Here is a 16950-nt window from a genome sequence, read left to right as displayed (position 1 = left end):
AATGATTATGGCCAAATCTAACAAATCTAAATAAACAGTAACCCCACAACCGGTCTATCGATTTCGTACACAGAGATAAAGATTAATGCTTTTTGTTCTTCTCTTCTTTTTCCATTTCCAGCGTGCCTTGGGGGTTTATCCTTCAAGGCGGGTCTCGTGGGGATATCAAGTGGACCTTCTAGATGTGGAAAGAGGGAGATGGGCATTGACGGAGTGGATGATGAGTGTCCCATTCATTTTCGATGGGGAGGATAAAGAAACGAGAAAAGAGAGAGAGGGTAAAGGGTCATGTGAACGGGCATCAAAAGGTAGAATGGTCGAATAAACGGGGGAAAACAAGAATTCTCGCTCCGAAATCATAGACGTAGCATATCTGCTGTTTTTGGTGGTACAGTTGGTTCCAAATCTATATGCGAGAGATTGATTTACTCCCGAGAGACGTCACGGCCGAACATCTTGGCCTTGACCCAGTCGACGGCGACCAGGACACGGTTACGAGCTGTTTCGTGTGTTAGTACGGGTATCCTGTTGTATAGGTATGCGAAAGGGATCACTTACTGCTGAAGCACATGCTCAGGTAAGCACTGCGCCAGAAGAGATAGGTCATGGTACCACCACTTGCGATGTTGCCGCTCAGCCAGCTGATGTCTGCAACCGCACGCTCCTTTCCGATGTAAGCCAGACTTCCCTGGTGGGAGTACTGGAAGGGGCCAATCTGCTTGGTTCTGCGCAATTGCTTCTGGCGTTCGCGGATCTCATCGAAGATCTGGTTGCGCTCCTCGGGGCTCTTGGCCTGTGCTTGAGCCTCCGACAGTTGCTTCAGGTCATCCTCGATCGACTCGGTCTTAGCCATAGTGTTGAAGAGACGAGCAAGGAAAGCACCCTCCTGACCAGCAACCTGAGCAGTGGGGGCATAGTTGGTGATGGCGCAGTCACCGACGGCCCAAACGTTCTCGGCGCCATTGACGACAAGGTATTCGTTAACAGCAAGACCACGGCGCGAGTTCTTCTGGGCGGGGAGCTGGCTCATCAGGTCCCGGACAACAGGGCGGACGGCGTTACCGGTAGCCCAAACCAGGAGACCGTAGGGGATGGTTTCCAACTCCTTGGTTCCGTCGGGCTTGGTGACCTCAGCCTCGATGTACTTATCAGTCACGTTCTTGACCATGGTCTTCGTGCGGATGGTGATAGCTTCCTCCTTGAAGGTTGACTCGGTGTAGTCAATCAACTGCTTGGAGAACATGGGAAGCACGTTGGGAAGAGCCTCAACGAGGGTGACCTTAAAGTTCTCCTTAATCTCCGGAACCCACTTCTTGAGATCCTCCTCGAAGAAGTCCTGGATCTCACCAGCGAACTCAACACCAGTGGGGCCACCACCGACGACAACCATGTGCAAAAGACGCTTGATCTCATCCTCAGTCTGGTCCTTGAAGATAGCGGTCTCGACACAGTCCATGATACGCGTACGGATCTTCTGGGCATCGCCGACCTCCTTCAGGAAGCAAGAGTGCTCCTTGACACCCTTGATGCCTATTGATGCGCGAGTCAGCGTTGGTTACTTCGCTGGGTTTACTCTAGGTTACATACCGAAGGTTGCATTCTCAGCACCGACACCGACAACAAGCATATCGAAAGGCACCTCAGTCTTGGAGATGTCACCCTTGATTTCGGAGTCGTCACTGATGTACACGACACGCTTCTCATAGTCAATCTTGGTCGCCTCGGCTTCGTAGAACTTGACGTAGGCATTCTTCTGGCGCGTGATGTTACGGATGGGCTCCATAATCGAGCGATGTTCGACCAAACCCGTGGTGCAGGAAGGCAACAGAGGGGTGAAAAGGAAGTAGTTGCGGGGGGAGATGACGACGACATTGTAGTTCTCGGTATCCAGCTTCTTCAGAAGAGAAACAGAGCCCCAGCCGGTACCTGCGCGGGGTTAATCGCATGTCCAGATTGTGTAACCATATCAATGGCGAAGACACCGGATTTGAGGCAACCTACCGAGGATCACCAGGGTCTTCTTCTTGGGGTCGGGTCCAATCTGCTCAATTGGATGACGGAGCTCATAGACGCTATACGCCACATAACCGGTGAGGCCGAGACCGGAGAGCAAGGTCAAGCGCCAGGCCCAGCGCAAGAACCTGAATCCTTTCTTGGGCTTCGGCGCGGGCGCGGCGTCAGCGTACGAGCGGCGAGCGGTGCGCTGAACGGGCTGCTGGGAGAAACCGCTGGATCTCAAGGGACGAGCGGATCGAAGGGCATGAGGGCGCGTCGAGAGCGACCTGCGCGACAGCGACGACATGACTGATGGCGTAGCCATCTTGGACCGGATAGCAAGCGCACTTCCAACCATTATCGGTTGTGGTCGCCCAGTATGGGGGAGGAGTGGAGAGGGAGGAGAGAGTTGAGAGGGGAGAGAAAGGAGAAAGAATCTGGAAACTGAATTAGGATTCTAGTAATTGACAATTGAGTCAAATCAGTTTCGTCAAGCTAATAAAAAAAAAAAAAAAAAAAAAAAAAAAAAAAAAAGTTTTCGGAGGCGTTGGAGCAGTGACGCGATAAGAAATTAGCTGTTTTGGGCGAATCGGTGTGTCAATGACTTGTACGCCTTGGAGCCTTGGAAGTTGGGTGTCTTTCTGACGCTGTCTGGCGCTCTCAAGGTTCCGCCGGGCTTATGCCTTCCCTATTAGGAGCTGTTCCGCCTCCGTGAATGGGGCAAAAAAACTGGGTCGAAGGGATTTGCAGCCTGAGGAAGCCGCCGGGGCCCAGATGCCCTCCCGATGAACTGGGTCCGGTTCCGACCCTAATCTATTTTATTATTATTTTTTTATTTTTTTTTACACTCTTCCCTCTGGGATAATCGATTTTCCTGAAGGCTGTTGGAGAATGAGGGGGAGGTTTCTGCTGGTGAGGAGAAGCACTCGACAAGCCTTATGAGGGGGAATTTCTATCTGCAATGGAGATCCTACGGTGGGTATGAAGCTCTCTTATACACAGTTTCCTAGGTGGAGATGACGGACAGAAGGAAAGGGATTGTCAACAAGGATTCCTCCGTCCTTCTAGACCTTAATCGTCTGCAGTATGGACAGGGATTCTTATCGCCAGGACGAACTGTAGCGATGTGCTTACTCTCCTCGGTACCGACAGAGCTGCGCCGAGTATGTACTCGGGGTATGCATGTACAAAAGTCGCATAACTCCCCTAACGATGAATATATGACTCAACCGGCGACCAAAAGTCCACTTTCCCCTCAGCTGGCGTGCAATCCGAGCGTTCCATTACCGTATCGTTTCTCCTAGATTTCCTGTTTGGGGGGATGCGCAATGTGGCCATGGCAGCTGACTCAGATCCCACTGACGGTCCTTCCCGAGAACCAGCCGGGTTCACCCGCATCTAGACCTTGCCAGCTCCTTTTGAAGCACCACGTCGAACAAAACCCGGATGAAGGCCGCCGTAAGAATCCGGGGAAGCTGATCCACTCTCTAATCTTAGCTCCTCTGCGTCTGTCTGTGGCGGTTTTCGATTCATTTAGACTTCCTGTCCAGAGTCTACGCACCGAACGGTCTGTATAGCTCATACGGCTTGACTTGATTGATCTTCAGAGTTGCCACTGGAGTAGCTTAACTCTAATCGGAGTAAACTCGGCATTGGATCCTATGTCCAAGGTGACCTGTCAGAAGAGAAGGCCTATCTCGCTTCCGTAGCGTTTAGTGTTCGATCCTCAGGCCACGTCAGGGACCAGTCGAGACTCGTAAGCCCCTTTGGGCAAATGTGCTCGAGTTCTTATGTGCGTATGAGTTTGCTATCTCCGGGTCGTTAGCTATCATGCCATGTATACGAGGGTATTATGCTGTCCCTGGATCTTCCGGTAGGGCCACGAGACATCGCATGTGGCTACCACATGATGTTAATGCTCAATGTTGAGAGACATGGATAGAATTGCGATTTCCATTAGATTCATGTCTGTGCTGTTGGAGAATGCTTTGGTCATCGATGAACCGCGTCCCGAGTGGTCAATACGTCGTGATATAAATCTCGCTTGTGTTCAGCTCTTCGGAGATCAGGACTACATAATTCTATGACAGTGGTTTGTTCAACAACGTGATTACATCGCTAGTCTGCATTGGCTCAAGGATCGTATTTAGACTATATAGACTCAAGCTACACTCTTACTGTATCATCTTCGAGACAATGCTGATATAAAAAAGGTAGAACTATAGAAAGCAGCAGACCCTCAAGTATACAAGGCCCAAAAGATCCAAGACAGTAGAGATAAAACAGACAAGGGAAAACAAGCTAAGGGTCCTGAACATGCACACCATGAAACCCGAAGCCAACCACACCATATACCGTAGCCCTCCCGACCTCTGTCATCGTCTTTGCGTCGAGAACTAACAGATAACTACGTCCTTCGATGCCGTCCAGCACGACGGATAGAAGTACACCACCATCCTCGTCCTCTGAATCCGGATCGGCCACAAAAATCGGCTCACTGGCCGTCTGCCCATGCTGACTCCAATAGAGAGATGTCTGCGTGGCGACGTCATGTTTGACTAGACCGTCCAGGAAGACACTTTTCCCCGAGTCGGTCACGCCGTATACGTAGCGGTACTTGCGGCCGCCTACCCGAGGATTGATACGAGGCAGTTCCGGTCCTAGTCCCTTTCCCATCGAGAAGACGAGTTCCGCCGTGAGGGTTTTAGAATTTGATCCTTCGGGAACGGCAGGCAGACGGAAGCGTTGGAAAGCGCCGCGAGCCCTCTGGCTCTTTGAATCGCCATATTGGTGGGCTGTAGCGGAGTTGGACAGTAAGTTGTCAATGTAAAAACGTTTTAATACGTCTAAGCTGTCGTATGCACAAACATCGGCGATGATATCTGTCTTGGAGGGGTCGGTCGAGGAAGGCTCTTCATATGCATTGATAGTGTGGAAACTGAAGAAGGGATCGGACTCGTAGCGCGCGATCAATCCCCGCCCTCCAGGAGTACGATCTACCACGAACCAAGTGCTGCGTTGTGTAGGATCATAGTCGGCCAATGCATCCACAAAGTTGTGTGTCCATAGCAGGGACATGCCTCCGGCACGCAAGCGAGCGTTCCAGAGACAGAGCACGACGTAGTGCTCCGTCAGAAAAAGAGAGTGCACGTATGTAGCAGCATGCCTGAACGTTGCGAGAATGCTGGTTTTCCCTGTTGCGCGAGAAACGTGGAAGATACGATAGGTGCTTGTTAGACCCATGTCTAAGTTGTAGTTGTAGACATCACCGGTGGTCAGGTCCGTCTTGCAATGGGCCGCGCTAAGGGGTCCCCGGAGCGAGGGATGCAAGACTGTTTGGTCCGCAATACCAATTGGTTCCAGGGTTTGAGGATCGAGCATCTGGAAAGTAGAGTTATCGGTGCGGTTACAAAGTGTCTCGATGCCTGGCCCAGCCATCTTCTCCTGCTTGCTGCCTGTAGCTGACAACCCGGGAAAATTAACGTTCAGAGTGACGCTGATGTCGACCTCGTCGGGAACTCCTTGTGGAATAGTCTTAAAAGTCGATTGCGCCTTCTGGAAGAGCGACATACACGGATCATACTTGGCTCCAAAGGTAATCTCTCCACGATACCCTGTTCGCTGTATCCTTCGGATGAGGCCGTCGCAGGTTAGTCGGGAGTTGTGTGTGACGCGAACCCAGGGCTGTTCCGATGTAGGAGCATGAATCTGAAAACGATGGACCTGGGCAAAATAGTCGAACCAGTGGCTCACACGATAAGTGGTTTGTTTCTCCGTCTGGATATCGCGAGGGCCTAACCCGTTGCGAAAGAGCACGCCGGCGCAGTAGGGCGGAATAGTGCCCTGGACCGGTAACTCTGTCGGCTCAAGCTCTTGGTAGCGGACATCAAACTGGTTTGTCAATGAGGCTGTTGAATATGATAGCGAATGCGACTTACACCCTGTGCGTTCGGCCAGTCATTATAATGGGTGGTAGTCGTAGACTTGTTAACTGACGACGCCATGTTTTTCAGTGCTGATTTTCAATAGTGTATCGGGGAGAGGAATGACCGGTTTATAAGATCAAAAGCCAAGGTAACAAGGATTCCAACTCCTTCTGTATCCATAGTTGGGTCAACCTCGTATAGGACTCGGACAACGATATTGCTCCGTCGGGACAGCCCCTCAAGTCAGGTAACAGCATAGCTCATGCGGGAATAAGCTAGCCAAAACCACGTCATCGCCACAATTGAGGAGATTCAAGTGGACATGTGTGGTTAAAGAGAGCAAGCCAAGCAAAGCAGTTACAGAGACAAGTCACACGATCACTCTTTGATGGACATCGTCGTATAAAGATGCCGGTTATGTCATCATCATAGGACTAACCGCGGACATTAGGGTTTGGTGGTTCGAACCTTTGGTTTGAGTGTCGCGAGAATAGTCTGTAGAGCTCTCAATAAGTTGGATAATGAATCATGGATGACTGCAGAGTTGTCGTTTAGACGATGATATGCGGAATAGTCTTAATGCCAGATGCGGTAGTGGATTGCGACCGAACAGGATCTTGCTAAACATGGAACCTGATGATTCTTTTCCAATGAGGATGATGTGTATGTTGGCAAAGGATAGCTATCATAGTGATACACTGTCCATTCACCCTCGTCGGCTCTATCTCATGGATCATTTCCACCCGATATGGCGTCAGTTAAGTAAGTATAACCGTATTTCCAGTCATTCCCCGTCCGTGCTCAGCAGGAAATGTGATGTTTTGGTCGTTGAACAGGTTCAAGTTATCTCTGGTTTTTCGACGCTTCCGGTTTTTTCTTCGAATGACTGGGACTGAAAGCGGAATGTCCATGAGACATACCTGTATATATTCAGCTTGTGTACAACTTTAGTATCACTGTGATCGCGCCTCCGTCGGCTGCCGCATTGCCAGCTGTTACCTTTGGTTGTGCACAAGCTTGATCATGTTGATTCTCTGAGAAGTCATAATTTACAAGTTTTATCCAAGGAGATGAAACACCTGAGGTGAAAAGCCCTAAGCTCTCTGCAAGCATTCCATGCATCCGCCTTATCGTTCGGTCCCGGAGATAAATAAGTCGCCGGATTCCCCTCATTTTGCGTGATCATCACGACACTTTAAAAGGCGACTCCGACCGTTCCCTTAACTGAACACTGGGATAAACCCTTCCTCTAACAAATGAAGGGGATGTACAGCAATACTTATCGCCATGGCTCGCCCGACCATGAATAGAATCGCAACGATCCTCTGGGGAAGGGAGCCGAAGGATCGAGCCCTACTCGCGAAATTAGATCTCACGCTGCTCCCCTACTTTTCCCTCATCTGGTTTCTATTCGGTGTAACGCGAGCCAGTTACTCGTCAGCATATATCAGTGGCATGCGCGAGGCCTTGAACTTCCAGGGGAAAGACTACAATTACATGAACACCGCCTATTTAGTCGTCTACGCCGTCTGCCAGATTCCTGGGACGAGTCTTTTGACCGTTGTGCGGCCCAAATATGTCTTCGTCGCAGCCAACCTGACATGGAGTGTTCTCACTCTTATCACGTACAGGATGACTCAGGCCTGGCAGGTTATTCTCCTGAATGCTATTGAGGGCGGCTTCTCGGCGATTGCCTAGTGAGTAGCACCCTGCACCAGATGACGTGATTTCCTTGCGTCTGATATGCTGGCAGTGTGGGTGCACACTTTATCTTGGGGTCTTGGTATCGCAAGTCCGAGCTAGGTACTCGAGCGGCCGTCTTTTGCTGCTTCGGCCATGTCGGCAGCATGGCCGGCGGATGGATCCAAGCCGGACTGCTGAAAGCATTAGCCGGGCACGCTGGTTTACCTGCGTGGCGATGGATCTTTATCATCGTCTCAGTGATGACGATCCCCGTTGCATTATTCGGTATGTTCCCGGAAGGCTAAGTGCATCTTCAGATACTGATACAAGACTGCTAGGATGGTTTTTCATCCCTGATCTCCCGGCACATCGCGCAGCATGGTATCTCAACGAGGCCGAGAAAGAGCACGCCGCGCACCGCTTGGGCCAGACAACCAAGCAAACGTGGGATCGCACTGTTCTGAAGCGCGTCTTGCTCAGCTGGCAATTCTACCTCCTACCACTCATCTTCATGCGTGAGCCACTTCCCCTTTCCCAGACCACCCTACAAGTCTAACAAAAGAAAACCCAAGTCTACTCTCTCTGCGTCCAATCCCTAAGCAACAACGTCATGGCCCTCTGGATGTCCTCGCGCGGCTACACAACCATCCAACAAAACAACTACCCAACAGGCATCTACGCAACCGCCATCCTCGGCACGATCCTCTACTCCGCAATCTCCGACAGACTGCAATCGCGCTGGGAATGCTCCCTCGCAATCGGGCTAACCTTCGTCATCGGCAGCGCAATCCTCGTCGCCAACCCGGCCGCCGACGCAGGCCACTTCTTCGCCTTCTACCTGCTGGGCACGACCTACGCGCCCCAGGCCCTCTGGTACTCGTGGATGGCGGACGTCACGGGCCACGATCTGCAGCTGCGCGCCATCACGACGGGGTTCATGAACTCGTTTGATTTTGCGTTCGTCACCTGGTGGCCGTTGGTGTTTTATCCCGTTACAGATGCGCCGCACTTTGAGAAGGGGTACGTGGCTAGTTTGGTTACGGGGTCGTTGACCATTCCATTTATTGGGCTTGTGGCGTATCTGGATCGGAGAGATACTGCTAGAGGGGTCATTGGGAGGATTTCTGGGGTTGTTGAGGATCCTGTCGACGATGACCACGCCCGACGCGAGGGCGAGATTGATGACGTTGATGATCATCCTGATGATCCTATTCCTACGACGGAGGTTACGGTTGCGAGTAAGGTGTGATGAGATTAGACACTACATTTTGAGTTATATAAACACTAAACAACACACACACACACACACACACACACATATATATATATAGACAGATACATAATGACACCAGACACTAAAACACACATCCATACAAATAACTCCTACCACCCACTCCCCCAAATCCATATACTAATATACTAGTGATACCTATATAAAAATAACCTCCCCCCAAAAAGAAACCCACACACCCAACTCCAGAACAATCGATTCCACCCAGTCTCCAATACACCGGACAATTAACCATCCCTTCAGTACACACACAAACCCACCTATCCATCCCAATAAATATACATAAACCCAAGCAAGGAACCCCCCAAACTAGAGATATGACCCATCAAGCACCCAAGCATACATACCCTAATGTACAAGTATGCATAGACAGACGCATGTATCAGTATGTGCATACGTGCCCAGAATACGTGGCTATTGGGTGGGATTGGGAGTTTATTGGGCTGGTTGTGTTTTCTGTCTCTCTCTCACAAACACCCTCTCTTTATTTATTTATTTATTTATTTCTTTTTTTAGAAGAAAAGTTCTTTTTACTATTGGGTTGTTGTGGTTGGTGTACGTCGTCGTATATATCTTGGGGGTTTGATGGGTGCATGGGCTTAGTACCTATTTACTAGGGATCTGGAAGGTATGTACTGTTGGCATTGTATGTATGTATGTAGTTGAAGGTTATGCATGACTTGATGGGTTTGTTCCTCTTGTTATTGTTGCTTGAAGCGGTCTCCTGTTATCTTTACTATGTACGACGCCGAGGTTGTCTATGTGCTATGGCATGGCTACTATATCCACTTTGGAAGTACATACGACCTCCAAGTCTTGCAGTATAAAAGTACTATGCAGGTTGTTGCTGAGGTGGGTTTCTCGATCTAGCTTTATAGGGATATAGACAGAGCTTCAATATGTCACGAAGAACAAAAGTACTGCTGTAGGAGCCAATAGACTATTTTTCTTTCTGCCAGAGATACATGATTGGCGTGGGAAATGATATACGTATATTTCTTCATCTTCGACTATCTATGCACACGTATCTGAGGTGGCTAGGGGGTATGTTCAGCTCAAGCACCATGGCACTCACCGACGACAATACGATCCTACGAAGTGTAATCGTGATTGCTGTTCAGCTTCTCAGTTGTTCACCATGCCGATGGAGGTCTATGGGTAATGTAGACGGCGGTATGTCGATCTCCGCACATGTTGGTGTTGGTTGTGTGACCAGACTGCAGATATTTCACGGGGGACTGGGGTAAGGCAGGACGTCTGTACTTTTGGTCGACTGCAGCTGGGCCGACTCGTAGTCTGCTGCAAATGGATCAGGACAGGGAGGTGGTCTGCTTATGGTTGTGGACAAGAAGTGGGAAGCAGTCCGGATTGCAATGCTGTGTGACGCACCGAAAAAGGTAAGCTGGACCCCCAACGCAGCGGGTAACCCACGAAGCGTCATGGCTGCGGATGTTTTACGGAAGACCCATAGACGCGGTCTGCGTTGCGGAGGAGCGAAACGCCATGGGCGGATTTGGAATCGGATGCAGCTGAGGTGTTCCCAGCGCTCATGGTAACGAAGGCCCGCGCGACCAAGGTCTCTCCAAAGACATCGGGTGCAGACGGCTTATTGGGCTCTGGATGGGTTGGTGGTACGGCGTCTACCGTTGTAGGTAAGCTTTTATGCTTCTGAGATCAGATGGAAAAGTGATCCCCTCTGGTTGATGCGATTTCGACGTTTCTTTGTATGACGTCCCCTTTTGGGATATGCCGGTCGTAAGGCTTATGGCATGTCATAGTGGAACAAAGGTTCCTTTCATGAGCTCAAAGGCAATGTACGTGGCTTGCGAATGCTTATGGCTTTGCCTAGGATAGGAAGTGTTCGCTTGACTCAGAGTTGGCGCGAAGGGTAGTAGCAGGCCTCCCTGTGGGGTGTCAGCTTGTACCACTTGTTCTTGACACAAGAAAGTTAAAGGAACAGTGGGTGCAAGGACGCTGATGTAAAATGTGGTCAATCATGGTCGATGCTGCTTACAATGCGCATCCATTGTCGCATTATCATGTGGAACAGTTGCGGTGATGACGCTGCTGGAAGCTCCATCCGAAGGCTGAGTAAGCCACATGAAAGACGCAAGAGTTCCTCACCACCAACCATTCGATGGAGAAGAGAGAGGATGAAGATGTGGAAGGGAGGAAAACCAAATGACTCGGGGGCGTCATCAACCGATAGACTCTATGTACACGCAGGCCAAACCACAACAATGGATGAATGAACATGAAAACAATATCGCGACTCAGACATTGGATACACTAACCCCTTTCGGGTCATATTGGATTTTGGGACAAGCCGCGACGCCCAGCGCGGGGAATCGGAAGTGTCATTCGCATGGTTGGAATGACCTCCATCTCACCCCAGCAAGAGAGCAATACTGAAAAGGTCTTCCTGCAACCTAAGGTTCCGGTCCTATGTTGATCTGTGATAGACTACTGCGCGTTACTGACCCAAATGGGCTCGTATGCTTATGAGGTTTAACGCGCTACCAGTTGATATCCGCTGTCTCAAGACAGCTCATACACAAACCCGAGTAACTCTGCGTGTGACTGGACAATGTGATCTTACCCTGGATTAGAGGGGAGTTAAAAAAGAAAAAAGGAGAAAAAAAAAGAAAAGAGAGTAAGATAAAATAGAACGATACAGAGGGGATCTCGGAGATACTCCTAGGAAAAGAAAGTGGATAGGTTGGTCTTGCTGAATGGATTGCATCCACGGAGTACTATTGTTGCCAGAGTGGGTTATAACAGGCAGGATTATTACCGCTCGTTAACTCTAGACTGCACTCTCCTCTCTCAGGATCCCAAGTCCAAACAAAGGACGAGGGCAGCATGTGGCTTTCGCTTTGATGTGGGAGTTCAGGCGGAAAAAGAAAAATAGGGAAAACCGCCTAAGGATCGTCCAAGTCGAAGGAGATTAGGAGAGGATTAGTTTAGTACATGGCTGTGGCTTGGACTGTACAAAGATAGATATTATACGCTAGCCACGGCAAATAAGATAACAGCACCGATGCCTAGCTGTTTATTATAAATTAATTAACTTGTCGTTATAGCCGACCAACCCAGACTAGAACTGACCCGTTAAGCATCCGATTCTTATCACATTGCTTCATTGCACAGAAGAAGTATACAAAACTCCCTCATGACAAGGTGAAAACGAAACGGAAAAAGAAAAAGAAAAGAGAAAGAAAACCCCTCAATATTCCTTTTTTTAATTTAGTGGAACCGAAGCTATTTCCTATGCCCAAATAAACCGGTGGTCACCAAGGTATCTCAAGTATGAATGTAGGTATTAAATTGTACACCATCAATGCGTGGTTTTCATGACCGATGGAAATTAGAACCAGCCATTACTAAACAGGCCAGTCCACACCACACCTGGCCAACAACTCCACAACCGCTGTGTGCTATGTGACGACAACGTATGACTTGATTTGTTTACGAAGATGGTTACTTAGGTTGGAGATGTGGCGCGACTTTATTATGGAGACTGACTGGTGTACAAGTTAACGGTCGATTGCTATATTTGGTTCCTACTTGAATGTCAGTTCAAACCGGTGGATGGGTTCCAGAGGTGAGACAGGATTCGTAATGACCAAAATTGATACAGTCAATCCTCCCCCAAAATGATATGGGGATGCCTAGAGTTCAGGTTAGGGTCTCCAGTCTGTACTCAGTACTCCGTAGGCGCTTGGGAGATACAACGGTGGTTCGGTACGGTTACGACGGTCTCTGTCGGACGGTACTGGTGTGGTGAAAACCTACAATGTGACTGGTCAGAGCGGGGAAGAGAGTGAGTATCACGCTGTATCAAGGATCGTGACCAAAAACTCCGCTTATCTCCATCTGGAGTTCTCTGACTTTCGGGGCTTCTGTCCTCCGTCAGGGAAGATAGAGTATGGTATCCTTTATCACGTAAACGTTCAAAAGCGGGACAAGGATGGAACGTAAAAAAAAAAAATGAAAAAAAAAAAAATGAAAAAAGAAAAAGAAAAAATGAAAGAGAAGGATAAGAAAAAGGGACGAAAAAAGTAACAAAGCCGTGGAGCCTGATCTGAGACTTTACGCCCCAGCCAGAATGCATCGATGACCATCTGTGGATATCGTAGGTGACTTGCCAAAAGGACCTTTTCAAATGAAAATAATAAAATATCCCGTTTATTGTGCTCAAAGACGTAACCCTGATATGATCGTTCAGCGTCAGCCATCGAATAATATGGACCTTCATTCTCACCCCCGCCTTCGCGATAAATGCGATAAGCCTCTTTCCGGCCTCGGAATTCAGGTTACCCTCGGTTCCAGAGTGTAAATTAAATGAAAATCAAATAAGAGACGGTATCTGCTCGCTATATTTTTCGCATCACCATTACGAAATTCGGACATACTTGTGATAATGATGGTCGGAGTGTCGGAAATATCGACTTTCTCTTGTTTCGACCACCCCCACCCGTTGCAATCGAAATAGTCTTCCATACGGTCCGTGCCTACAACAGATATTAACCGGGACAAAACTTACTCTTGAGAAACGAACGCAGAGGTAAACACTAATTTGGCCAGCCATCCTGGTTGAACTTCGACCCTCAGACGAATGCTACCTCCTGACTGCCTCAAGGGAATACCTGCTCTCCACTACAGTTTCCGGGGTTATGCAAAGGCGCAGACATACTACATGCAGAGGTCGCCCGAGGAGTCGTAACAACCGGTCGGCAGCGCAAGGCTATCCGTACTCATAAACCTTGGCCACAGGCTTGAACGCAGGCATGTTTCAACCGATCCAGGGAGTTGGTGTTAACGCTGCAATATAGACTTGCATGAGTTAACACGGGATGGGTGTGATGGATCGCAACTCGCCCTCCACCACGATCTTGTTTGATGATCCCCAGCTAATAATAATACTGGTCCAAGCACCATCAGGACACTGAGTTAATGGCTGCTTATTTGTATGTATCGGACCGCAAGGATTGCAAGAATGCAAGGAGCCCCGAAGTTGGAAGAGGAGGCAACCCATCCCTACACAGTAATTGTGCTCCTAGGAAAGGAAATCTATGGTTTCCTTGCGTAGTATGGCTTATTTCAATTCATATCAGAAAGGCTGGTGACGCGATCAGTCCAAGGGGATGCATATCGCTGAGGATTATGACAACCCACGCGCAACTAAAACACCACCTTCACATTGGTATCGTGATGGGGCAAAGAAAAAAAAGGATAAGAAATTCTCCGGCGAGCATCATTTCCAATCTCGCAGTAGACAGCTGCCGATGATGCAGTGACGGGTGAACGAGATTAAACCAATTAATCTCAATGGAAATAACCAAGTGCCGTAAAACAGAAAAAATTTCATCTCATCAAGGAGTGCATTGAGTGCATTGTGCGAAATCTGGAACAAGCCTTGCGGTCCTTGGATGGCCATGATCTGCTCACTCGCATCAAGGAGAAGGATACTTTCCAAGATCCGACCGGTACATACACACTCTCTTTCCCTCTCTCACGGGCTGGGAGAGGTGTTAGTTTGCGCCCAGGCCACTCGATCGACCTCAAAAGTCAGACATGATCACACTTTCTGTAGGTCGGGTGTTAAGACGCTCGAGCAGGGGATAATCCACCATTTCTGCGCCCAGGAGAGGAGTAGTCGTGACTAGTACGGGCGGACATACCCAAAACGACCTCGGGTTGAAATTCCATCGTGAGCATATGGAGGATACTATTCCAAGCTCATTGGGGAATCAATGCCCAGGCTGCTGCATACTAGGGGTAGTGTAGTACTCCATACTCCATCGTGAAGTGAAGAATGCTACAGAGGCCCCTCGTTCATTTTCGTGAGCGGTCGACCTGCCGTATCAACGACGAGATTTTATTTTCAATTCCGCTTGGTGGACAGTGCGGAGGGTACCACAACGATCGCAATAGTAGGGTTGATTATCATGGGTTGATTTGAGATCAGGGTGAAAACGATGGGACAACAATATTTCGAGTCGCGGTTTTCAAACTCAGCGATAACCTTGCGGTTCTGTGGTGGCACGATGGTCATGGAGAATGATGGTGTACTACTTGCATAGAGGTTCCATAACCAGTTGATCCGTAATGTTAAATTAGATGATGGTCGTATACGTTACGTTCTTCAGTAGTGGCGGTGACAGGAAATGGATCCAAAGCCTCGGTCAATGTTGTGTGGCAAGCAAATTGATCCGTACCTTCCAAATACTGTAGTATTTTGTTCTTTCATTACTTTTTCTTTTTCTTTTTCTTTTTCTTGTATTTTTATTATTATCATCATTCGTACTGGGGGTCGCTACTTCTTTACTGCCGCGACGATACATGACAGACAAATCAATATTTCATCGTAACAGGAAGCCACCGAAAATCCCCCCCTTCTCTGGTTCTTCGCTTCAAAGGTTCGGAAAAAAAGGCAAATAATCATGAGAGAAGCTCAGTATAACTCTTGATCTATAGATCATGATTGGTTTACGTGTGGTGTTCGGTTTAGGAACAAATTAATTGGTCATACCGGGCAGATCTCTCAACCAAAAAAAGAAAGTCTAGATGGATGGGAAACAAGGAAAAGGAGGCGGGAACAAAAAAAAGAAAAAGAAAAAAAAAAATTGAGAGAGGCTCAATATCTCATAAGTCGGTTGAAACGGTAAAGCTCCATCACACGCAATGTATGAGAAAGCTCCATTCAGCGACTGCAGCCCCTTTCGTTAGGCTTTTCTTCCATGCAAGACCAAGAGCCATAGTCTGGAGTTTAGCCCAAGCGCGTCTTTGATCGCCGCGTCCATTGTCCGTCTCGTATCGCCGTATGTCCGCCGCCGTGCTCGGATGACAAACGACCCAAGGATTCACTTCCAGCCTCGTCGATGGATCTCAACGGACCACTGGACAATTTGGGATTCGCATATGATGCTGATGACGATAATAAAAATGCCAATCTGCTCAGCCGCTCCACTTCGATGCTCACTTCCGTCTGAAGTTCTGGAACACCAAATGAGCCCACACTGGGCTGGTGGTGGAAATTTATTACACCGTGTTGGCCCAGAACCAGCCCGAAATACTGGGGAAATGCGAAGTTGACCTTCTGATTTGTTGCACTCCAATGGTTCCCGACCACTCTCAACTACACCAGAACAAGAGAATCGGCTGCGATCGTGGGTCCGAATTGCCAGAACAGCCAAGAATTCGTTGACGCACTTCGGATCGTCTGTCCAGATCGTTAGTTACGGGATTAAGAAACTAACAGATTTGAAAGGAAGAGAAAAAGTTAGAACAGGAACTTAGAATAGCGAATGGGAAAAAACAAAAGAAAAGGAAATTAATGGAAACTGGAATAACATCATCCCCATACCTCGACTTGGTGCTACTGCATACGGTTGGTTCCAAATCGACGTTATCGGTCTATCAATGTTATGGAGGACTCTTAAATCTTCGGTTTTCTCTTTGCTTATTTCCAATTTGGGTTGTTGGTCAGTTCATCAGTGGGTTAACTACGAATTATTCTTCACCTGATTAGCAGGAGGAGGAGAGATGATAACAATGATGTTCAAATGATGTTACTATATGCCTATCAGTGTCCACCAAACGACGCAATACTGGTCATAACTGATCATTAATATATTCTTCGGTGACGGAAGCTTATAGCCAGTTAGCCAAGGTGGACAAATTTTGCATAGTAATCAATTAGAACGGATAGCGTCCGACCAAGGGGCGTTCCATAATGGAGAGGTTCTGCTAGTCACATAGGCGAAATCCGCAAGCAGGGTTCAGGCGCAGAGAACTAAGTTGGGTCGCATAATTCGATGATAATCGAGGAATTGAAGGGGCCAAGACCAACTTGTCCAGCTCCATCCGGTCTACAAGGTTCCAAGCGAAGCAATACACCCCGATGGAACTAGTGTGGACATGCAACAGAGCAGGGTCATTTGTCACTTGTCACTTGGTAAGATACATAGGCTGCGTAGTTCCTCGGACCATGGTGTTTGATAATCCCCTACTCGATCATGGCCATTTTTTTTTTTTTTTTTTTTTTTTTTT

The 16950-nt window shown here is 48.5% G+C and overlaps 5 protein-coding genes across 5 annotated transcripts; 2 read left to right on the top strand and 3 right to left on the bottom strand.

Moving 5' to 3' along the window:
* Window positions 1-425: 425 nt before the first annotated feature.
* BDV37DRAFT_288957 (alternative NADH-dehydrogenase) lies at window positions 426-2320 on the bottom strand (the record flags this gene model as incomplete). The annotated part of the gene is made up of 4 exons (XM_032088362.1): window positions 426-499; window positions 559-1530; window positions 1588-1926; window positions 2002-2320. The coding sequence occupies 4 exons, from the start codon at window positions 2318-2320 to the stop codon at window positions 426-428; spliced, it is 1704 nt and encodes a 567-aa protein (XP_031935257.1).
* Window positions 2321-3936: 1616 nt separating this feature from the next.
* BDV37DRAFT_43212 (carotenoid oxygenase family protein) lies at window positions 3937-6241 on the bottom strand. The gene is made up of 2 exons (XM_032090639.1): window positions 5934-6241; window positions 3937-5886 (listed from the first exon to the last, which is right to left on the bottom strand). The coding sequence occupies exons 1-2, from the start codon at window positions 5997-5999 to the stop codon at window positions 4297-4299; spliced, it is 1656 nt and encodes a 551-aa protein (XP_031935256.1). The 5' UTR covers window positions 6000-6241; the 3' UTR covers window positions 3937-4296.
* Window positions 6242-7013: 772 nt separating this feature from the next.
* Window positions 7014-8913, top strand: BDV37DRAFT_42886 (major facilitator superfamily domain-containing protein). The gene is made up of 4 exons (XM_032090637.1): window positions 7014-7618; window positions 7675-7889; window positions 7943-8119; window positions 8177-8913. Exons 1-4 carry the CDS (start codon window positions 7209-7211, stop codon window positions 8851-8853), a joined length of 1479 nt encoding a protein of 492 aa, XP_031935255.1. The 5' UTR covers window positions 7014-7208; the 3' UTR covers window positions 8854-8913.
* Window positions 8914-14120: 5207 nt separating this feature from the next.
* Window positions 14121-15015, bottom strand: BDV37DRAFT_264453 (uncharacterized protein). The gene is made up of 2 exons (XM_032083675.1): window positions 14580-15015; window positions 14121-14448 (listed from the first exon to the last, which is right to left on the bottom strand). The coding sequence occupies exon 2, from the start codon at window positions 14333-14335 to the stop codon at window positions 14153-14155; it is 183 nt and encodes a 60-aa protein (XP_031935254.1). The 5' UTR covers window positions 14336-14448; window positions 14580-15015; the 3' UTR covers window positions 14121-14152.
* A 1099-nt stretch (window positions 15016-16114) lies between these two features.
* On the top strand, window positions 16115-16464 carry BDV37DRAFT_42827 (uncharacterized protein). Its single transcript, XM_032090634.1, has one exon. It carries the CDS (start codon window positions 16235-16237, stop codon window positions 16427-16429), a length of 195 nt encoding a protein of 64 aa, XP_031935253.1. The 5' UTR covers window positions 16115-16234; the 3' UTR covers window positions 16430-16464.
* The last annotated feature ends 486 nt before the right edge of the window (window positions 16465-16950 follow it).

The sequence above is a fragment of the Aspergillus pseudonomiae genome (genome assembly GCF_009193645.1).
Source record: "Aspergillus pseudonomiae strain CBS 119388 unplaced genomic scaffold BDV37scaffold_135, whole genome shotgun sequence".
NCBI classification, from domain to species: Eukaryota; Fungi; Ascomycota; class Eurotiomycetes; order Eurotiales; family Aspergillaceae; genus Aspergillus; species Aspergillus pseudonomiae.
This window is presented reverse-complemented; position numbering and strand designations above follow the sequence as displayed.

Coding starts and splice junctions, on each gene's coding strand:
- BDV37DRAFT_42827 (XM_032090634.1), top strand. CDS start 16,235: ATGGAAACTGGAATAACATCATCCCCATACCTCGACTTGGTGCTACTG.
- BDV37DRAFT_264453 (XM_032083675.1), bottom strand. CDS start 14,335: ATGGCCATCCAAGGACCGCAAGGCTTGTTCCAGATTTCGCACAATGCA.
- BDV37DRAFT_43212 (XM_032090639.1), bottom strand. CDS start 5,999: ATGGCGTCGTCAGTTAACAAGTCTACGACTACCACCCATTATAATGAC. Junction 5,887..5,933: donor ACTGGCCGAACGCACAGGGT/GTAAGTCGCATT, acceptor TTGACAAACCAG/TTTGATGTCCGCTACCAAGA.
- BDV37DRAFT_42886 (XM_032090637.1), top strand. CDS start 7,209: ATGGCTCGCCCGACCATGAATAGAATCGCAACGATCCTCTGGGGAAGG. Junction 7,890..7,942: donor GATCCCCGTTGCATTATTCG/GTATGTTCCCGG, acceptor CAAGACTGCTAG/GATGGTTTTTCATCCCTGAT. Junction 8,120..8,176: donor CCTACCACTCATCTTCATGC/GTGAGCCACTTC, acceptor AGAAAACCCAAG/TCTACTCTCTCTGCGTCCAA.